Source organism: Sorex araneus, chromosome 4, assembly GCF_027595985.1.
Source record: "Sorex araneus isolate mSorAra2 chromosome 4, mSorAra2.pri, whole genome shotgun sequence".
Taxonomy (NCBI): domain Eukaryota; kingdom Metazoa; phylum Chordata; class Mammalia; order Eulipotyphla; family Soricidae; genus Sorex; species Sorex araneus.
The window spans coordinates 190473998-190497116 of record NC_073305.1 but is presented as its reverse complement, the minus strand read 5'-3'; the positions used below and the strand labels follow the sequence as shown (position 1 = coordinate 190497116).

Genomic DNA, 23119 nt, shown 5'->3' with positions numbered 1-23119 from the left:
AACAACTGCAAGTATTGGGAAGAAGTAGAATTGACTAATTGTTTGACTTAACTGTTTTATATATATATATATATATATATGACTAGGGGGAAAGAGAAAAGCAATATAGATATCCCTTGGAGACAGAGTGTCTCCTTGAGTTTATCTCCCCCAAAGAATTGCCTCTGCTGGACTGTTTTACCTCTGTAAATCACACGGACATTCTGTAAATCACACGGACATGCACTATACTATACACGATATGATACACTATATGATACACACACAATACCTCTGACCCCTTCAGATGTTCTTTTTTTTTTTTTTTTTTTTTTTTTGCTTTTTGGGTCACACCTGGCGATGCACAGGAATTACTCCTGGCTCTGCACTCAGGAATTACCCCTGGTGGTGCCCAGGGGACCATATGGGATGCTGGGAATCAAACCCCTGTCAGCTGCGTGCAAGGCAAACACCCTACCCGCTGTGCTATTGCTCCAGCACCTCCCTCCCCACAGATGTTCTATAAGTATGCTAGCAGCTCTGCACTGAACGGGACATTTTAGCCAGCAGGCTGTGGTCCCCTGTCTCTCTGTCTTTCTGCTGGGGTGGATGGCTCTTAGCCACCAAATGCATGCATCGTTGCAGCACCCCCACCTGCCTTGTGAACTCACACACCTCCACCACACACACACACACACACACACACACACACACACACACACCAGACTCTTCCCACCCCTCTCTCCAAGGAAGACACAGAGTTCTTCAGATTGCTTTATTCATGGGCCGAAGATACAGCCATGGGCAGAAGGAAATTGTCACTGGGTTAGAAAACAGGAGATTGAGGGAGAAGGCACTGAGGCGAACAGCTTCACTAATCCTCCATCTCTCTGCAGGAAAGAACACAGACCCCAGGTGGGGGCATGGCCAGAACCCGGGCCTGCCCTGGAAGGACCTCTCTCAGAGTTTGGAGAAGGTGACACTCTTAAGATCCCTCTTCTCCATCGCGGCCTGGACAGACTTCATGATGTCATCCGTTTGCAGCATGGCCATATTCCAGGAGCTCTGGATAGGACGGAGGGAAGGGAACTGGACTGATGCAAACAGCCAGGAAGCCAATAAGCTACCAGTCAGTGACCCAGCCCCCAGAGGATCCCGATTGGTCGCTCTTAGCATCAGAAAAGGGCCGTGATTGGTTGGACAGGGCCTCACCATGTAGTTGAGACCTTCCGAAACCGAATGGTCACGGGAGTAGATCAGGTTGACTTTGGTGCCCTGCACCGCCACAGGGCTCTTGCTGGCGATCTCGGCTGCCAGGGCAAAGGCCGCATCGAGCATCGTTTCCCTGTCTGGGAACACCCGGCTAGGGAGGAAGAGGACCAGGAATTAGGACTCTTTGGCTGGGGAAGCGCTTGCTTCGTTGCCATGCATGGATAAAGAAATGACCAATCACGATAGGTAGGGGAAGATACCGCCCCACCCACCCCCAGTGAAACGCACCAATCAGAGTACAGAACCGGGCATCAGCACTGAGAACTAACCTCCTACAAAAGTCAAGGGAGTGGCCGGGGTTACAAGCCACCCATAGAGCCCTGCCAGACTTGGCTGGCCCCTGAGGTCTCAACCAGCACTGGCAGGCCTACCTGACCAGCCCACAACCCAGGGCCTCGTCAGCCATCATCTTGCGGGAGGTGAAGGCCAGCTCATTGACCAGGCTGCAAGAGGACAGAGCAATTGTCAAGGGGCAGCGGAGGTGTTGCCCCGCCATCCATTCCCCTCCGAGCCTCCACCCACCTCTGGTTCCCAACGATCTTGGGCAGCCTCTGCAGAGTTCCCACATCAGCAGCCAAACCCACATCCACCTCCTGGGGAGAACGGTTACATGTCACACGGGCAGGAGCTTGGTCCCCTGCTCTGCCCTTCCGGCCCCCACAAACACCCCATTCCATTTCTTCCTCCGGTTTTCAGTTACTTTCTGGTTCGTCATGGTCAGCTACGTCTGTCTACTGGGGGGCAGGAGTGGAAGGCGGAATGCCCTCCTTCACTGTCCCGCCCCCCCCCACTGCCACCGTCTCCAGCACCCACTCCGGAAGCACCCCCACCTCTTCCTCACTTCCATACCTTCATCCCCTCCACCCTCCCCGCCACTGCAGGAACCACTCCTGCCTGCCCTCCCCCCACACACACCAAGCCTTCCTGTCCCCCCTTCCTTCTGTCACTGCGATGTCCCGTGGGGACACACATTCAGTGCTTGCGCTTGCCGGAATCACACCCATGTTGCTGTTTACGCTATCCCACGTGAGCTGGTGCAGAAACCTAACCCAGGGCCTCACATATGAAAGTCAGGTGGGCTGGGCCCAGGGCTTAAGTTTGAAGGTCTGGTTGGAGCTGAAGCATTAGTATAAAGCACTTGCCTTGCACACAGACAACCTGGGTTCATCGATCCCCACCACCCCATGTGATCCCCTGACCCCGCCAAGAGTGATCCCTGAACGCAGAGTCAGAAGAAAGCCCTGATCACAGTCAGACGTGACCCAAAATACAAAATAATAATAATAATTTTTTTAATTATGAAAGTTTGGGACAAATTTCTGTGAAGCCTTCCTAGTTCACTCACTCCAAGCCCTTCACCCCTCACCACTGGCCCTTCACTCTCACTCTGCCTACACCACACACATACACACACACACACACACACACACACACACACACACACACACCCCTCACCCCCACTCACTGGCTAGCATTAAGCAGGACCCAAGGAAGCAGAGGCTCAGGAGGATGGCGCTCACCTTGACTTGGAAGAAAGCATCATGGGCACAGTACCGGATGTCACAGGCAGTGATGAGGTCCACACCTGGGCGGAAGAGATCATAGGTGCACTGATCAACCACAGGCCCCCAGCTCCTCAGCCCTTAAGAGGCGATTGGCTGGGATGAAGTCTAACTAGCCTGAAGCAGAAGGTCATTGGCTGAGGCCAAAAGGCTGCAGCCAATAGGTGCCGGGGTTTGCTACTCACCTCCGCCTATGCAGCCTCCCCAACTCCCACCCTGGGCTCCAAATCCCCCAACCGCCACTGGGGAGATGGTGGGGGGCGAGGGGCAGCCTGTGAGCAGGGGTCACCCCTGCTTCAGCCTCATAGTCAGACACCATGAGTGAGTCCTTGTGTGGTGGGGCGAGAATAAGAAGCTCTGTCCCCCTTTTTTCTTTTTCTTTTTTTTTTTTTTTGCTTTTTGGGTCTCACCCGGCGATGCACAGGGGTCACTCCTGGCTCTGCACTCAGGAATTACCCCGAGTATGGTGCTCAGGGGACCATATGGGATGCTGGGAATCGAACCCGGTTTGGCCACGTGCAAGGCAAATGCCCTCCCCGCTGTGCTATCGCTCCAGCCCCTCTGTACCCCATATGTGTGGAGTGGAACAGGGCTGGTTCGCACAGAACCCCACAGCTAGCCCAGATTCATGTTTTTCACTGTCAGGCCAGAGATGTCCCAGAGTCATGGTTTGGAGAATCAGCTCTCAAGACCACATTTTCCAAGACAGAATGACCTGGGGATGAAGCCTTGGTTTGGGGAGGGTTTTTCGGTTGGTGATTTTGTTTGTTTAGTTTTGAGCCACACCCAGCGATGCTCAGAGTTTACTCCTGGCTCTACACTCAGGGATCACTCCTGGCAGTTCTCAGGGGATCGTATGGGATGCAGGGGACGGAATCTTATGCAAGGCAAACACCCAGCCTGCTGTTCTTTTTTTTTTTTCTTTTTGGGTCACACCCAGCGATGCACAGGGGTTACTCCTGGCTCTGCACTCAGGAATTACCCCTGGCGGTGCTCAGGGGACCATATGGGATGCTGGGAATAGAACCCCAGTTGGCCGCGTGCAAGGCAAGCGCCCTACCCGCTGTGCTATTGCTCCAGCCCCCAGCCTGCTGTCCTATCTCTCCAACCCCTGCAGCCTTGACTTTGTTCCTTGGGAACACCGGGCGGCCTGCACAGCCCACTGTCAGGGCTGCCGTGCCTGTGCCAGCCCCTGGTGAGCCTCTGGGGGCAGGAGAGGGTCCCAGCAGGCCCATGGCACAGGGCTGCTCGGCTTCCCAGCACCCGGGCCGGCCAGTGGAGCGGGCGGGGCTGGGGACTCGGGGCCCTGTTGGAGCACGCTGTCCTCGGGGCCAGCTGTGCTCTGAGCATCTCGGGGGCAGCTCTGGCTTCCCACAGGAGGACGTGGAGCGTGGAGGGTCCCGGCACCCCCATCCGCCTGCGCCCCAGGAAGGACACGGGCGCACAGGAGAGGCGGGGCCAGCGGCACGACAGGCAGGCCGGGCAGGGCACAGCCTCAGCCCACCAGCATGTGGCCCGGACGGGGAGGTGGAGCCCCTGCCCCGCCCCCCACAGTGAAGGGGCCCCGCCCTCGCCCTCGGACCCCACGCAGGAAGCAGTGACACCCCTGGCCACGCGGCCCAGAGCGTCTCAGAGGTGGAGGGGGCCGTGCTCCCCATGTGGTGGGACGGCACGCTCCCACCTCACACACCCCTGCACTCCCATCTCACACACCCCCCCACACCCATCTCACACACCCCTGCTCAACCTGGAGGAATCTGGGGCGTCCCGGTCCTGGGGTCTGGGTGCGAGGGAGGGGCAGGGCGTCCTGCAGCCCGCCCAGCTGGCATGCCCGTCCCTGTGGCGAGGCCCCACGAGACCCCCGAGCCCGCATCACCAGTGCTCTGCCCGGCTGACGAGCCCCCCAGAAAGGGAAGCCTCTGCAGGGGTGAGGCGAGTGGGCAGAGCCAGTGCGCTGACCGGCCGGGCCGGGCGTGTGGGGGCCGGTGGCCTGGGACAGGCCTGGGCGGGCCGCTCCCCGTGGGGGGTCGCCACGCTAAGTACCAGGGCCAGTCCCGGCCACCCTCCCACCCCCCGAGACCACCCACACACAGACCGAGCTCCTCTCACCCGGGCATGTCCAGAGCGTCCACTCAACGCTGCTGCCCGGGCCACTCCCAGGGACTCTGGAACCAGCCCCCAGGACGCAGAGCCCGTGGGCCGCCCCGTCACAGCCCCAGGGGCCCTGGGCGGGCAGACTGTTGGCCCCTGGTCTCCGTGACAGGGTTTCCCGGAGCCGGACCGCAGGGCTGGAAACAGTGGCCGCAGGCTGGGCCTGGACGGGCACCCACGGGGGCAGGCGCTGGGCCCTGAGCCTCCCCGGGCCAGGCCTGGCCCACAGCAGAGCACGAGCGAGCCCTGTCTGGCCTAGCGGAAGGGGCTGGAGGTGCTCCACCCTCACCCAGGAAGGGATGGAAACACCCCTGCACTCCCGTCTCACACACCCCTGCACTCCTATCTCTCACACCCCTGCACTCCCATCTCATACACCGCCCCCCCCCGCACACCCATCTCACACATCCCTGCACTCCCGTCTCATACATTCCCCCGCACACCCATCTCATACACCCCCCCCGCACATCCATCTCACACACCCCTGCACTCCCATCTCATATACCCCCCACACACCCATCTCACACACCTCTGCACTCCCGTCTCACACACCCCTGCACTCCCATCTCATACACCCCCCCGCACACCCATCTTATACACCCCCCCCCACACACCCATCTCACACACCCCTGCACTCCCATCTTCATATACCCCCACACACCCATCTCACACACCTCTGCACTCCCGTCTCACACACCCCTGCACTCCCATCTCATACACCCCCCCGCACTCCCGTCTCACACACCCCTGCACTCCCATCTCATATACCCCCCACACACCCATCTCACACACCTCTGCACTCCCGTCTCACACCCCCCTGCACACCCATCTCATACACCCCCCCCCGCACATCCATCTCACACACCCCTGCACTCCCATCTCATATACCCCCCACACACCCATCTCACACACCTCTGCACTCCCGTCTCACACACCCCTGCACTCCCATCTCATACACCCCCCCCCGCACACCCATCTCACACACCCCTGCACTCCCGTCTCACACACCCCTGCACTCCCGTCTCATACACCCCCCCGCACACCCATCTTATACACCCCCCCACACACACCCATCTCACACACCCCTGCACTCCCATCTCATATACCCCCCACACACCCATCTCACACACCTCTGCACTCCCGTCTCACACACCCCTGCACTCCCATCTCATACACCCCCCCGCACACCCATCTTATACACCCCCCCCCACACACCCATCTCACACACCCCTGCACTCCCATCTTCATATACCCCCACACACCCATCTCACACACCTCTGCACTCCCGTCTCACACACCCCTGCACTCCCATCTCATACACCCCCCCGCACTCCCGTCTCACACACCCCTGCACTCCCATCTCATATACCCCCCACACACCCATCTCACACACCTCTGCACTCCCGTCTCACACCCCCCTGCACACCCATCTCATACACCCCCCCCCGCACATCCATCTCACACACCCCTGCACTCCCATCTCATATACCCCCCACACACCCATCTCACACACCTCTGCACTCCCGTCTCACACACCCCTGCACTCCCATCTCATACACCCCCCCCCGCACACCCATCTCACACACCCCTGCACTCCCGTCTCACACACCCCTGCACTCCCGTCTCATACACCCCCCCGCACACCCATCTTATACACCCCCCCACACACACCCATCTCACACACCCCTGCACTCCCATCTCATATACCCCCCACACACCCATCTCACACACCCCTGCACTCCCATCTCATATACCCCTCACACACCCATCTCACACACCCCTGCACTCCCATCTCATATACCCCCCACACACCCATCTCACACACTCCTGCACTCCCATCTCACACACCACTGCACTCCCATCTCATACACCCCCTGCACACCCATCTCACACACCCCTGCACTCCCATCTCACACACCCCTGCACTCCCTTCTGTCCTTACACCCCTACATCATGCTTGAAGAGATGCTGCTTTCCACATGGTCTCTATCCTGGCGCAACCGTGGCCAGTGTCTGTGTCTGGTTCTCGGCTGGTGCTGCCCTCTCTGCTCTCTCTGTCCCCCGTGCAAAAGCCATAGGCCAGTCAGCAGAGGACCCTGGTGCTACTCCAGTCTGGACTCATGTTCGGGCTCACACCCCTGTCACATAGCATCCCTGGGGGCCCCGTGACTGCCTGTGGCCACCTGTGCGGTGAGGCCAGGGGCCCTCGTGGAGAGCACAGATAAGGGGGAGCTGGGGTGCGTGGTGACTGCAGACATGGGACACAGTGAGGAGACCCAGACCCCCGCCCAACCCGACACAGCTGCCGCCCAGCGGGGCCAAGGGTACAGGCAGACCAGGCCTGGCACTCTCTGCGGTCCACTGCAGGACATGTCCACGCTGGGTACCCCCTCCCTCCAGCCCTGGGTGTCCCCACCCCTGTAGCCCTGGGTGCCCCCTGCCCCTCCAGTGCTGGGTTCCCCCCGCCCCTGCAGCCCTGGGTGCCCCCTGCCCCCTGCAGCCCTGGGTTCCCCCTGCCCCCTGCAGCCCTGGGTGCCCCCTGCCCCCTGCAGCCCTGGGTGCCCCCCGCCACTGCAGCCCTGGGTGCCCCCGGCCCCTGCAGCCCTGGGTGCCCCCGGCCCTGCATTCTGGCTGTTGGAGCCAGGCCACTCGCCTGCCCCTTCCGTGGGCACCACACACTCATGTGCCTGGGCAGTGCAGCTTCTCATGTCCCCGTCGCACCCCTGCACCCCCAGTGTCTGGAGCAGCCTAGCTGGGCTCCTCTCACGCACCCCCACGAGCTGGGTGCCTGCACCGCAGGGCGCCCCCTGGCACCATCGTGCCCACGCGGGCCCCAGTGCACTGCAGGTCGAGTCCAGACGCAGCTGAGAAGGGGAGGCTGGAGGGACGCAGAGGCCTCAGGCCCACTCGGGTGCAGCATCTGGCACCAGGCCGCAGCCCCGCAGACACTGCTTCCCTGCTGCCCTCCCTGTCCCCCTCCTGCCACTCGTCCAGCCCGGGCCCCTGCAACCCGCCTGCAGCCACTCAGGACCCTCAGGGGTCTCAGACCCAACCCGGCTGCTGCTCCTGGGACCTGAGCCCCCCGTTCACACACGAGGCCCCGTGCCCGCCTACGGAGCCAGCACTGGGTCCCCGAGCCGTCTGGGCACCTCCAGCTGGGGGGGGCTGGCTGTGAGACCCACACCTGGCCTGGCACACGCACGCCGCCCGCTCCACCCCGAGCGCAGACTCACGGTGAGGAAAGCGTGCCTGCTCGAGCACCAGCCTCGGGCGACCTCTGCCAATGGGCTCCTCAGGCTCCGCTGCCCGTGTGGCCACTGCAGCAGCCTGGACCGGCTTGCCAGGCCAGGCCAGACCACATGGGACCCTGCTGGAACACGCTAGACACTGCCGGAACATGCCAGACCATACTGGAACACACCAGACCCTGCTGGAACACGCCAGACCCTGCCGGAACATGCCGGACCCTGCCGGAACATGCTGGACCCTGCTGGAACACACAGACCCTGCCGGAATACACCAGACCATACCAGAACATGCCAGGTCATGTCAGGCCATGCTGGACCAACCAGGGCAACACCAGGACCACACTGCACAGTGCCAACCACCACCTCCACTTCCTCTCTGTAGGGGACACAGGAAGTCTCCACTGCTCACACATACACAGACCAGCCGCCTGGGTCAGCCACAGCCACAAGAAACTGCAAATGGGCCCTCAGTGTCCTCCAAGTTGTCACTGTGAGTCTCAGTGTCCCCCTCCTATCTCTTGAGCCTCCTGTGTCCCCTGAGCCCTCCATGTCCCCTGGGGACTCCTGAGCCCTCCATGCCTCCTCAGCCCCCATGTCTCTCAGTCCCATGTCCCCTCAGTCTCCTGTGTCCCCTCAGCCCCTCGTATCGCTTCAGCCCCTCATGTCCCCTCAGCCCCCATGTCCCCTCAGCCCCTCATATCCCCTCAGCCACTCATGTCCCCTCAGCCCCCTGTCCCCTTAGCCCTCCGTGTCCCCTCAGCCCCTCATGTCCCCTCAGCCCCCATGTCCCCTCAGCCCCCATGTCCCCTCAGCCCCATGTCCCCTCATCCCCTCATATCCCCTCAGCCTCTCATGTCCCCTCAGAACCCTATATCTCCTCAGCCCCTGTATCCCCTCAACCCTTTGTGTCCCCTCAGCCCCGGGTCCCTCAGCACATGTCTGGCTCTTTGTGTCCCTGCCTGGCTTCTGAGGGCATAGAGGCCCAACTGTCGCCTGGAACTGGAGCTGAGCCTGTGTCTCGTGCCCTGTGGGTTGGCTCTGGTTGCTGTTTGGCTCTTGTTTGGGGGCCACACCCACTATACCAGGCTGACTCCTGGCTGTCCTTGGGAATCCCTCCTGCCAGGGCATGAGGGACCATGGGGGTGATGGGAGGGGGCGCGGGTCCTGTCTCCCCAGCCTCTCTCCCTGTCCCCTCTCCCGTCCTCTCTCTCCCAGCCCCATTTTGAGGAGTGCACGTGTCGCTCCCCAGGCCTGGGTCCTCTGGCACCCCCGGCTAACGGCTCTGCAGGGGCCCACTCAGCAGCGCCAGCCCTTCCTGCACCGCTCCCGGGCCTGCGCTGCCCCCAGTGCGCCCGGCGGCTGGCCAGGAGCCAGCAGTGGCAGTTCGGGTGGGGCTGATGGGAGGGCTCAGCCCTCTGGAACATTTTGCACACAGCCTTTGTGCTCCCATCCTGGCACCCTGAGGTGGGGGTGGCCCTGAAGGACCCTGGACCAGTCATGAAACTGACATGCACCCTGAGTGACAGTGGGGGTCAGGGGCCGTGGGGTGGCTGGGGTGTCGGAGCCTGTCTTGGCTGCTCCAGTGCCCCCAGTTAGGGTGAGGAAGCAGGGCCTGCAGGCTGGGGTCTCCTGGATCTATCTCCCGGCACCCCGGGGCGACATGAGCCTGAAGGACCCAGGGCAAGGTCCCAGATCCAGGGGATGGTCTCAGGGCTCAGGCCGAACACGGGGGCCTCGCCTGCTCCCCCTCACCTTGGGCTCTGCACCTCTTCCTCCAGACAGGCTCCTGGCTACCCTCCTCACCCCTCGGCCCTGTGTCCTGAGCCCCAGGCCTAGAAGGACAGAGGGCCACTGGGCGTGGCTTCTCCTGCAGGCCAAGGCCAGTGCCACCAGACACTGGACACTGAGGAGCCAAAAGACAAACTGAAACAGCCTGCAGTCGTCTGGGAAAGCCGAAAACTGTCCCCGGCCCATGGAGCAGGTCACATGCCCGACAGGAGCTGCCTGTGTCGCCCTCAGGGGCAGTGGGGGTGTGCCCAGGTCTGGCCTGGAACCCGGGGCCAGTTGCCCGCCGCCCGGCTCTGCTGTGTGGGCTGAGAGGACGGTGTGGGCTGAGAGGACCGTCTGGACTGAGAGGACGGTGTGGACTGAGAGGACGGTGTGGGCTGAGAGGACCGTCTGGACTGAGAGGACCGTCTGGACTGAGAGGACAGTGTGGGCTGAGAGGACGGTGTGGGCTGAGAGGACCATCTGGACTGAGAGGACCGTCTGGACTGAGAGGACGGTGTGGACTGAGAGGACGGTGTGGGCTGAGAGGACGGTGTGGGCTGAGAGGACCGTCTGGACTGAGAGGATGGTGTGGGCTGAGAGGACGGTGTGGGCTGAGAGGACCGTCTGGACTGAGAGGATGGTATGGACTGGGAGGACCGTCTGGACTGAGAGGATGGTGTGGACTGAGAAGACGGTGTGGGCTGAGAGGACCGTCTGGGCTGGGTGGACGGTCAGCAGTGTGGGCTGGGAGCCTGCCAGGCGAGGCCCGGGGCAGGTGTCCCTTCACCTCAGGGCTCAGCGCCTCATCCTTATCGCATGGCCTCACCCGCGGCCCCTTCATCTCAGGGCTCCGCGCCTCATCCTTATCGCATGGCCTCACCCGCGGCCGCACCTGAGCAGTAAATGGAGCTTGATCGCGCCGCGGGGCCGCAGTGCAAGGGCTCGGCAGACGCGGCATCAAAGCGCCGCGGGGGACTCGGAGCTGGAGGCAATGGCGGGGCGAGGGCGGGGGGCGAGGGGTGGGTGTCTGTTCCCCAGGAGGGGGCAGGAGAGTCAGGTTCGTGGGGATGTTGAGGCCACCCGGGAACAGGCGTGAGCTGGCGGGCAGGGAGCGACGCCCACGCTGCCTGAGATGCTGAATGTAGAGGCTGTAGAGGGGTATCCTGGTGCATGCTGCATGTACAGACATGGCTGCACGCGTGTGCGTGACGTGTATACATCTGTATCTCCCGTGCATTAGTGTGTGTGGATATGCACATGTAGCACACGTGCTTGGACGGACAGGTGCCTGTGCATTTAAGCGTGTGCATAGCGTGTGCATGGGTGTGTGTGTGCCTGGGTGTGCTATGCGTGTATGTGCTGTGTGTATGTATGCGCGCCTGTGTCTTGGGTGTCCGTGCATGTGTGTGTGTTGTCTACCAGCAGCCCCATGTCTCCTGCCGATGCTCCAGGCCCTGCCTCGGGCCGAGCTCCAGCCCTGCGCCCTGTGCTGGGTGGCAGGGTGTCCCTGAGCCCTCCAAGGTGGGCCCAGGTCAAGGCACGGCAGGGCAGGAGGGTCTGCCCGATTCCAGTCTGGGCACGGGCGCCACCTGGTGGTGCAGGGGTGCGCTGCGGCCCCAGGATGCACGCGGGTAAGGAGCAGATGCAGGGGTGAGGTCAGGGCCGAGGCGGGCGCTGTGCTGTGGCAGGGGCCCCATCCGCAGGGAACGGAGGAAGGAACGGGCAGTGCTGCTCCGGACTGCGCAGAGGCTCCAGTCATCAGAGCTCACACACGGGCAGGCGAGACCGAGGGGGACGCAGGCAGACAGGTGGCCCCAACCTGGGCAGACGGCGGGAGAGGAGGCACCTCTGCGACACAGGGTCCCCAGGCAGCACCAAGAGGGACCCTCAGGTCAACACACAGCCAGGGGCACCACGTGCCAGCACAGCGCGGGTGTGGGCACACACAAGTGGGCGCACAGGTGAGGGCACGCAGTGAGGACTTGCCTCTTGGGGCGGCAGAGGACAGCCCCGTGTCCCCGCTGCTGGGCGCCCTGCCCGCTGCCCCCTGGAGGGAGGGAGGGGCTGGCAGCAGGACAGAGGGACAGAGCCCCCCAGTGCAAGGCTGCACGTCGAGGGCGCGGGGGGAGAGGGCGCGGGGGCCAGTATCAGGCCGGCCTCTGCCGGGCCCCTCCCTCCCGCTCTCGGCTGCCCGGGCCAGCGGGGCGGCACAGCGGGTGCACAGTGCTCTGCCACGCGCTGCCCAGCCCCGGGCTCTGCCCAGTGTGACTCCCCGTCGGAGCAAAGCGTTTTCAGGAACGCGGAAGAGCCCACACATGTCCAGCCTAGGCCTCCTGCCCCACACTGCCCCAGCCATCCTGGCCAGCACCCCGGCCAGCCTGGACTCAGGCCCGCCCCCTGCCGGCCGTCTGGGGAGCTGCATGGTGAGGTTCCACCCTCCACCCCTCAGACAGAGGCGCAGGGACTCCGGAGCTGGAGTGTGAGAAGGGCCGGCGGGAACTGCGGTTGGGGGAGGGGCTGGGGGAGAGACATGGCAAGGCCCAGAGACGTCCCTGGAAGCCGACCTGGACAGTGCACTCGGCGCCTGTGTCTCCAGAGCTGGCCGGGGGGACGTCAGCTGGGGAGGGAGCATGAGAGGTCCCGGGAGCTGCAGCCGTGCTCAAGGAGACAGGGCACCGGGGACACGGATGCATGCCCACACCGGAGGGCTGGGGGCAAGTGACCACGGCTGACCCTTGGGGTGAAGGGCCACACCGGAGGGCTGGGGGAAAGTGACCACGGCTGACCGTTGGGGTGAATGGCCACACCAGAGGGCTGGGGCAAGTGACCACAGCTGACTGTTGGGGTGAATGCCCACACCGGAGGGCTGGGGCAAGTGACCACGGCTGACTGTTGGGGTGAAGGGCCACACCGGAGGGCTGGGGGCAAGTGACCACGGCTGACCGTTGGGATGCCACAGGGCACATCCAAGCCTAGGCCAGTGTCCAGGTCAAGTGAGACGAGGGGCTCCCAGAGGGCCTGTGGCTTCCCATGTCCTCCCCTAGCCCTCAGGATGGGGTGGTCAGCCCGGGCGGTCGAGGAGGAGGCTGGGGTGTGGGCGCAGAGCCCAGCCCGCAGGGTGCCCCATGCCGTCAGGCTGCTCACGGGGCCCCCAACAGTGGGAATAAAAACCCTTCCCAGACCCCCCACCCCATGCCAAAGTGGGCAGGCAGACCCCATCCCCGAGGGACCCAGCCAGCAAGAAGACTCTTCTCATCCTGGGGCCCATTCTGGGCCGCATCAAAGTGCCAAGACCCTGAGAACAATCTGCAGGTTCCGGCCAACTGAGCGCAAGGTCATCATCATGGCCTGAGCCTAGGGGTGCCCAGGACACACAGAGGCGATGGAGCCCCATGGAGGGGATGGCGTCCCACAGAGGGGATGGAGCCCCGTGGAGGGGATGGAGTCCCACAGAGGGGATGGGGCCCCACGGAGGGGATGGAGCCCCACAGAGGGGATGGGGTCCCACAGAGGGGATGGGGCCTCACAGAGGGGATGGAGTCCCACAGAGGGGATAGGGTCCCACAGAGGGGATAGAGTCCCACAGAGGGGATGGGGTCCCACAGAGGGGATGGGGTCCCACAGAGGGGATGGGGCCTCAGAGAGGGGATGGAGTCCCACAGAGGGGATGGAGTCCCACAGAGGGGATGGCGTCCCACAGAGGGGATGGAGTCCCACAGAGGGGATGGAGTCCCACAGAGGGGATGGCGTCCCACAGAGGGGATGGCGTCCCACAGAGGGGATGGGGTCCCACAGAGGGGATGGGGCCTCAGAGAGGGGATGGAGTCCCACAGAGGGGATGGAGTCCCACAGAGGGGATGGAGTCCCACAGAGGGGATGGCATCCCACAGAGGGGATGGAGTCCCACAGAGGGGATGGAGTCCCACAGAGGGGATGGCATCCCACCGAGGGGATGGAGTCCCACAGAGGGGATGGAGTCCCACAGAGGGGGTGGGGTCCCACAGAGGGGGTGGGGTCCCACAGAGGGGATGGGGCCCCACAGAGGGGATGGGGTCCCACAGAGGGGATGGCGTCCCACAGAGGGGATGGAGCCCCACAGAGGGGATGGAGTCCCACAAAGGTTATGGAGTCCCACAGAGGGGATGGAGTCCCACAGAGGGGATGGCGTCCCACAGAGGGGATGGCGTCCCACAGAGGGGATGGAGCCCCACAGAGGGGATGGAGTCCCACAGAGGTGATGGAGCCTAGTGGAGGTTCTTGAAGCTCAGGACAGAGGCTTCTGGCACGGGATAAAGCTGCCTCTGCCGGGCCCTGGTTCCATGGGCCCTGTCCTGGCCTGTGTCTGCAGGCCTGGGGGCCCACTGAGGAGAGCAGGTGAGTCTCTGGGCCCCCGGCTGTGACTCTGGGTGCATCCCCCAGCCAATGGCCTAAGAACCTGTTGCTTCAGCCACTGCGCCCCCATCCTGCCCGGCAGCTGCTCCGGGGCCCAGGTGGGAGCCCAGGAGTGCAGGGCCACGTCCAGGAACAGGCTCAGGGAGGGCTCTGTTCTGGGCACACGTCCACATAGCCCCACCGGGGCCGGGGCAACCGCCGATAAACACGCCCCCTCCTTCCAGAAGCTGCTCTGCACCTGTGCCTGAGTGTGGGTGTTTGTGGGCAGTGACAGGTGCCCCGGTCCTCCCAATCTGGGGACACGGGCACAGCACACCCGGGCCCGTTAGGGCTTATACCTCCTGCCTCTCGGGGGAGAAGGTGGGATCCTGGTGCTGCCGGCTGTCCCCATGGGGAGGGGGGTCCTGTGAGCAGGGCTGGTGGAGAGGGCCAGCCCAGTGCCTACTCCGGACCTGGTGATAGCCCGGTGGCCTGAACAAAGAACATTCTGGACCACAGGAGAACATTCTGGACAGGAAGGCTGCTCTCAGACCCCAGAGGACGGGGCACCGTGGAGAGAGGCCGCAGCTCTCACGTGTGCCCTGCCCGGGAGAGACCCAGGGGCGTGCAGGACCCAGAGCAGGCCACCCAGTGCCTGCGGATATGTCCCTGTGCAGCACCGGTGGGCACGGGTGCGAGGGCACAGTCAGCACAGCAGGTCCGGCCTTGTGCCCGGCACAGGAAGCCACTAGCAGGCAGAGCCACGTGCGGGCCAGTTCAGGCCTGCGGCCCCTAGGCTGGTTCCCCCAGAAACGGGTCATCTCAGGCGTTGATGGCCCTGTGCCTTCACACAAAGATACAAGCCCTGGTGTGTCCAAGGCCTGCCCCGCCCCTTCTGGCCTCCCCGCAATCTCTCTGTCCCTGGCTTTTCATTACTGTGCTCCAGGGCCCAGGTAAATATGTCAGAAAATTGTCTGTCACAATATCAGGTAAACTTTATCACTTGTATCACTTGTCATTCCGTTGATCTTTGATTTGCTCGAGCAGGCGCCAATAACATCTCCATTCATCCCTGTCGCGTGCTAGTGTAGCCCAATGATATTTGCTCACTCCAGGAACAGGAAGAACCTCAAACCCGTTCATTAAGGGTTTTGACGAAGAAGTCTGACCATCTTGTAGGTGGGCGGCCACGCGGTCTTTTGACATCCCGTGGAATCCAGTTGGTAACAGCTCTAGTCCAGCGGTCATTTCTGAGTCACATTACATATCCGGCCCATCTGATTTTTGATGTCTTGGCAAACGAGACAGCGTCCCTGATTCTTGACCGTCGACGGAGGTCAGAACTCCGGATTCCTTCTCTCACTTGAGTGAAGGAATACTCCTAGCATAGCTTTCTTTTTTTTTTTTCTTTCTTTAGCATAGCTCTTTCGATTCCTCTTTGGGATACCCGAATAGCCTTCTCGCCCTGTTTGCGTAGGGCCTAGGTCTCTGAGGCATATGTTAGCGCAGGAAGAATGGTGGAGTCAAAAAGATGAGCCCGGAGTCGGAGGTTCTTTGTCCTCTTAACCACTTCGAAGCTCTTGAAGGCATTCCACGCTGCTCTCTTCCTCCTGCACAGTTCTGGTGCCAAGTTGTTCCTCACGTTGAGTTCTCAACCCAGGTACACATAGCTGCTGCATTTGGAGATGTTCGTTCCATTGAGAGCAAAAACATCAGGGACTAGTTTGTTTTTCATGAACATTGTTTTGCTGATATTCAGCTGCAATCCAACCTTCCCACACTCGCAGTCGAAGTCGGTCAGCATTTGTGCCGCTTGGTTAATGTTTGGCGTTATGAGAATGATGTCATCAGCGAAGCAGAGGTGGTATAGTTGCCGACTATCTATCTTCACTCCCATTCCTTCCCACTCCAGTCGTCCCATGATGTTTTCGAGGGTGGCACTGAAGAGTTTCAGTGAAATGGTATTGCCCTGCCAAACCCCTCTCTTTACGTCGATGATCACTTCCTTGTAGAATGGTGAGATCCTGGTGGTGAATCCATAATACAGCTCGTGGAGGATCTTGATGTACTGAGTTTGAACGCCCTGTTCGGCCAGGGCTTCGATGACCGCTTCAGTCTCAACAGAATCAAAGGCCTTCTTTAAGTTGATGAACTTTAGACAGAGCGGAATCTTGTACTCTCGAGAAATTTCAATGAGTTTGGTCACTGTGTGGATATGGTCAATCGTGCTGAATCCCTTTTAGGACCCGGCTTGCTCGCATGGTTGTCCTTCACCTAGTGTTCTGCCTATTCTACTCAGGATGACTCGAGTGAACAACTCGTAGATGACAGACAACAGGCAGATTGGGTGATAGTTGCCGATGTCGTGGGTGTCTCCCTTCTTGTACAACAGAACGGTCCTGCTGGTAAACTTTGTGTCATAATAATATCTTTAGATGTAAACTTCTTGCTGTTTATGGAATTGTTCTAGTGCCTTGTATCTCAGTGGAAGGAAAGTCTTTGACAGGCGCTAGGGAGGGAGGCCTGCGTGGGTCGGAACTACCAGCCAGGGCTGACGGGAAGCTTGCAGAGACCGAGACTTCCTATGTGGGCGTGAGTGGACTCTTGGGACTGAATATAGTTTTGACCTTCAGAAATCTGGTAAATTGTCTTCTTCTAAGTAGAACTGAAGCATTCACTTTTGTCTCTTTAGTATTTTTTAAGTCATGGAATTATGTTGTTTGTATAAATGCATAAAGAGATCCTTTCTCTTTACAATAGATAATTTGGGAGCTGGTTATAGCACTGAGCCTGGACTCGAAGAGAGTCCTACTTAACGAAGGAAGACTAATCTCGACAGAAAGGAAGTTTTTGGTTTGGGGCCACACGAGCAGTGCTCAAGGCTCATTCTGACAGGCTCAGGGCACCGTCCAGGGTGCTGGGGCTCAAACCTGGGTCACCTTGTGCAAGATGGGTGCCTTTCCCCAGCACTATCTCTCCATGGCCCAACGAGGAACCATTGAACTCCTTGTTTAAAGGGTTCCAGTCTGCTAAGAGGACAACACGGTATCTCCCTGGACTGACCACCAACCCTGGGACACTTTGGGACTTTCAGGACTGAGTAATTAATCCCCCAATACAAATGTTGCAGATGTACCTTGAGAGTGTATAACATTTTCTTATAAAACCTCGAGGCTTTATCATATTAATTTAATCTTCCTTGCCCAAAAGATGAGTCTCACCAGGGCTAGAAGGACCTGGAGCAGGTCTTCCTGCTGAGAGGGTCTCGGGACCCACAAGGTGCCCGGCTGGGCGTGGCCAGGAGCGTTGTCCTGGGTGCTGGGGCTCTGCGTGGAGTGCCCCTGGGGGACTGGGAAGAAAGAGCACTGTGAAGGCTCCGGCTCTCACCCAAGGGCGCATCCCGATCCTTCTGCAGCTCCGCCCTTCTCTTTGCTCCTGGAAGTGCTCTCTGGGATGAGAAATAGCTGACATAAGCGGCTGGCGGCCTGTCGCTCAGAGGATGTGACAAGCCTGCAAGGCCTCCTTGCTCTCGGCGGCTCAGCAGCTGTGGTAGACACCAGGGACAGCAGCGCCAGTCTGCTCTGCGAGGGGCTGCAGACCCTCCCGGCGGCAGGTCCGCAGGGCTCCTGAGCCGAGACTGCTGCCCGGAGAGGCCAGTTAAGCTCGACCCGGAGTTCCAGCAACACAGGTTAAAAGAATCTACTTTTATGGGCTTACTGTGCTGATGCAAAATAAGCAGCCACCTCCATTAGAGCAAACTTTGTCACTGAAGTGGCAGGTCGGGTTGACCGTAGAGAAACTGTCCCATGGCTTGTCTGTCCTTTCGTGGAGATCAGATTCTGGCCCTCTTAGCCATTTTTAAAAGTCTCTCCGTAAGCTAGAAAGTATTCTGAACCTTGCTCACATGCAACTCTGGCTTTTAATCTAAGGTTTCCAGGTTTTTTCAAGCGGACTCACATTAAGAACCCTCACTTCCTAGGGCCCGTGCAAGCTGGACACGGAGCTTGGCGGCACACACACAGTCACCTGAGATCCAAACACAGCACGGCTCAGATTCGTGACTGGGTCTCCGGTGTCTGTTCATTTTTTAAATTTTAATTTTATTTTATTTTTATAAAGTAGTTCACAATATTTTATTGTATTTAATATTCAAACACCAATCCCACCACCATGACACCTTCCCACCACCATATTATGTTTCCATCCCGAGATCCAACCCCTGCCCCAAAGCAGAAGTCCAAAATAATTTATTTTGTATTGTTTGTTATGAATAAACCACTGAAAATGCTCAAAAAAATTTTCTTAGAGTAGGGTATGTGAAGATTGTTGTATTTCACCAGGGGCCAGTAAGCCTTCTATAAGAGATTACTAATATGTTGTTAAGGGTTGAGATTTGTGTGCTTATATATATATGTACATATTACATATATGTACATGTATGTATCTACATATAGGGACACCGTCTGAGCCTTCACGCTCTCCCAAATCCGGCTCACCATCTCGCCTTAGACAGTGTGTGGCTCAGCACGCCAGCAGGCATGGAGCTCTATATGTGACCCCTGCTGGAACTCTACGTGTGATTCCTGATGACATCGACAGCTGTTTTGCAAGATTCGGACAGAATGGCGTCGGCAGGGCACGGAGAAACCGCAGTGACAGCCGTGGCATCGCCACCTGCCCTGGCTGGGCCGAATCGTAGCACCATCAGGTATAGAGCCGTGGCGGCAGTGCACGCAGCGGTCACCCACTGTGGGTGCTGTCAGCCAACCACTGGGTGACCTGGCACTTGGCGCAGATGTTTGACCTGGCACAGACCCTCCACAATAGGGTCCTGCTCTGCCAGCTGCTCAACAACCTCCAGGCACGCTCCATCAACCTCAAAGAGATCAACCTGAGGCCACACATGTCCCAGGTGCTGCCCAGAGACGCAGGCAGGTTCGTGTTTGTCAGTATGCAGATCGTTACAACATGCCAGTCGACCAAAAGCTTACATTCAGTAGAGTGGGAACACCTGTAAAGGCCATTAGAGGCCACCCCAAAAGCCTCCGTCCCCCTCGGAGAGCCCAGCAAGCTACCGAGAGTATCCCGCCCGCACGGCAGAGCCTGGCAAGCTACCCGTGGCATATTCGACGTGCCAAAAACAGTAACAGTGGTAACAACAGCCCGCATTCCCCTGATCCTGAAAGAGCCCCCAGTACGCCATTGGGCTACACTAGCATGTGACAGGGACGGATGGAGATGTTACTGGAGCCCACTCGAGGAAATTGATGAACGATTTGGATGACAGTGATAACAGTGATCTGTATATAGACACGTGTATCTATAAAAATATATTTCCCTCTAAAATTGGTTGTCTTCTACTTTAAACCCCCCAAATGTGGCGCACTGCTCTTGGAGTAGGAGTGGGTGAGGTATGAGATGTCCTGGAACAGGCTCACGCATGGGTGAGGCTCCGCCTGAGCGTGTGGAGAGCGGCCGTGAGCGTGGCATCAGCTGGTTTCTGGAGGTGTTTGGCTGCCAGGGCTGGGTCACTGGGGTGGGGCGGGGTCTCCGAGGTGCCGGAATGAAACACCTGGTGTGGCGGCATGACAATGGCAGTGTCCTGTTAGGCTCCCTTCAGAGAGTCTTCCCATTTTAATGTGCTTTTCTCTTCTGTCTAGAGAGTCGTCTATTAGTCAGATCCATGCACTGGGTCCAGACTCCAGTTTCCATAGAAGGGACAGAACTGACAGCGGGAGGAGTCAGCCCCCAGGAGCGACAGGCTGTGGCTGTGAGGGCCATCTGGCTGGCCCGGCCTCCCTCCACACCCGAAGCCTCGGAGCAAGCGTACCGGGTTTCGATGTTAAAGCCATAAAAATCTGTCTGCTGAGGTAGGTCTGAAAGTGCGGGCCGCCCCCATCTGTGCCCGGGACAAGAGGGCTGAAGCAATCACGAGGCACCTCTTCCCACGGACACCTCTAGGGTGAGCTGTGAGGAGCACTGAGCAGTGAGGCGAGGGGGAGTCACGGAATGCAAACAGACCAAGAAAGCAGCCCACCCGTGCTCACGGACAGACCCCTGCATCCACACGCAGGATCCAGACGCGAGGTGCAGCTGGAAGGCGATGACAGGAGCCCAGCAGGAGGGGCGGGGCTCGGACGGGAGGGGCGGGGGTCGTAGAGGGGCGGGGCTCAGACGGGAGGGGCGGGGCTCGGGCAGGAGGGGCGGGGCTCAGATGGGAGGGGAGGGGCTCGGAAGGGAGGGGCGGGGCTCGGGCAGGAGGGGCGGGGCTCAGATGGGAGGGGAGGGGCTCGGAAGGGAGGGGCGGGGCTCGAGCAGGAGGCAGCGCAGAGACCAGCCACACGCAGAGGCGAGGTCCCCGGGAGGCCAAATCCAGCGAGCATCGGGCTCTGAAGCCAGTGCCCAACGACGGGCAGTGAGGTCTAGGGAGGGACGCACCAGCGCTTACGCGACACCCAGGCACGCGCCCCGCCCCCACGCGGAGCTCCGGCCAGTCCCGCGGCCGCTGGGCGGTGGCCAGGACCCCCCAACCGCCGCCCACCCGCCAGCGGCCTCCAGCTCTCCGGTCCGGCACCTGGGCCCGCCCTGGACCCCAAGCCCGACCTCGGCCTCGACCCCGACCCCGACCCGGACCCCGACCCTGACCCGGACCCGGATCCCGACCCAGACCCAGACCCCAAATCCGACCCCTCCCCAGTCCCCGTTCCAGTTCCTGGACCTGACCCGGGTCCCTTCCCTGACCGTGACCCGGACTCCGACACTGACACCGACACCGACCCCGATACTGACACGGACCCAGAACAGGAGCCTGATCAAGAACCAGAACCATCCCCGGCCCAGGAGCCCGACCCGGATCCTGACGCACACCCGAACGGAAGCCCAGACCAGAGTTCTGACCCCGCCCCGGACCTGCAGCCCGCCCCGTGAGGCTGCCTCGGGGGCTGGAGGCTGAGGCCGGACAGTGTGCGCCCCCCACGCCGCTCCTCCCCCCACACCCCTCCCTCCACAGCACCGCACCCCCACATTCCCCACACCTCTCCCCTGTCCCGCCCCTCCCGTCTCATGCCCCTCCTCTTCCCACACCTCTCTTGCTCCTCCCCTGCCCACAGCCCCTCCCCTGCACAGGCGCCTGCGCACTCGGCCCTGTAAGTGGCCTGACCTGTGCTTCCAGAAGCTCCTCCAGACCGAAGGGCCTCGCAGCTGCTCCCCAGCCTGTTCCCTGCGTCCCGCGCTGCTGGGCAGGTGGCTGCTGTCGCCGACAGCCCTGGAGCTCGGAGAGGCCAGGACTCGGCCACAGCCAGGCTGTGGGCGCGGCGGGCGGAGCTCCGGACTCCCGGCCAGGTGCGCCAGCGCGGGCGGTGCGGGACCCGGGACAGCAGCACGTGAGGGAGGAGCCGGGGGACGCGGCAGCCCCCCACCGCGTCCCCAGTCTCAGGCGTTGCCCTGAATCAGGAGCAGGCCGGTGGGGGTCGGCAGCCACAAGCACCTGGAGGCAGAACCCCCTCTCCACACAGCCCCCAGTTTCTCAGGCTGGGTCCGCTGAGCTGGCGCGTCAAGTACCAGCCTCCAGCTAAAGGAAACATCCTTCCAGAAGCACCTTCCAGGAAGGCCAAGAAGCAGGCCCGGAGCCCCTGCAGGTGCAGGGGTGGGCGGGGCGTGCATGTGGGGGCGTGGCTAGCAGGCAGGCCGGGCGGTGCACGTGTGGGGGCGTGGCTATCAGGCAGGCTGGGCGGGGCACTGTGGGGCGTGGCTATCAGGCAGGGTGGGCGGGGTGTGGGGCACTGGCTCAGCGTCAGGGTGGGGACAGTGTGGCAGGGGCGTGGCTGTAAGGCCGGAATGAGGAGGTCTACTGGAGTGGGGTGGGGCTATGGGGCAGGGGCACAGCAGGGTTGTGTGGGCAGCGGCATGGCTGAGTCTGGGGCGGGGTCCCCAGGGGAGTGTGGGCTAAGGCCAGGGCTTATGGGGCAGGGCTTTTGGGACGGGGCGGGGTGTGGGTGGGCGCCGTTGGAGCGCAGACAGGCACATCCCGTTACACACCCACCTGGTGCTGCTGGCTGGAGTTTGTGCTGTCCCCTGGGTGTTCCCCAGCTCTGTGGAGGGACACTGGCCCCGGGCCGTGAGCAAGGGAGTGTCTGGGAAGAGCCTGGACAGGCGGGGCTGTTGGGGCCGGCCTCAGACTCTGGCTCTGCTTTAGGGGTGTGGCCAGGAAAGCACCCTCTGCAAGGGCGTGAGGAGCTAGCTGCCTGCAGAGGGGGTCGCCCCCTGCAGCCCCGCCCCCACCCCAGGTGGGGTGTCAGCCATACAGGCCTCGGTGGGGACCAGCTTGTGAACTTGATCAGTTGATTACTGTAAGGGTCACAGGTAAGAGCAGCCCTGGGGAAGCAGGGACCACCCTCACCCCGCATGCCCTCTGAGGGACCCATTCTGAGCCTTCCTTTAAATTGTTCTTCCTTTAAATTGTTCGGGAAGGGGGCGGGAGGCCGCCATCAGGGTGCTGGTGTGTGGGACATGCCCTCACGGGACCCCCAGGACCCCCAACCCCACCCACCACCTTGTCACTCGAATAACTGGTGCCGGGGGGCACGCTTGCAACTTCCTTGGTTTCAGGGTCACACTGGTGGCTCCCGGCTCTGGGCTCAGGAGCAGGCAGAGCAGGAAGCGGGGCTCAGCACCCTCGTGGGCCATGCGTGCACTGAGCCATGTGGAGCTGTTCCTTCTGTCTGGGCCTTTGCCTCTGACGACACTTGGCTCACCACCGGCCCCCGG

At 61.0% G+C, this 23119-nt stretch overlaps 1 protein-coding gene across 1 annotated transcript; it reads right to left on the bottom strand.

Moving 5' to 3' along the window:
* Positions 1–820: 820 nt before the first annotated feature.
* On the bottom strand, positions 821–21798 carry LOC129404385 (delta(3,5)-Delta(2,4)-dienoyl-CoA isomerase, mitochondrial-like; the record flags this gene model as incomplete). The annotated part of the gene is made up of 6 exons (XM_055136759.1): positions 821–1044; positions 1192–1342; positions 1623–1694; positions 1774–1844; positions 2772–2836; positions 21513–21798. Coding segments are annotated over 6 exons (750 nt in total), but the record flags the coding sequence as incomplete, so codon positions are not given.
* Positions 21799–23119: the final 1321 nt, after the last annotated feature.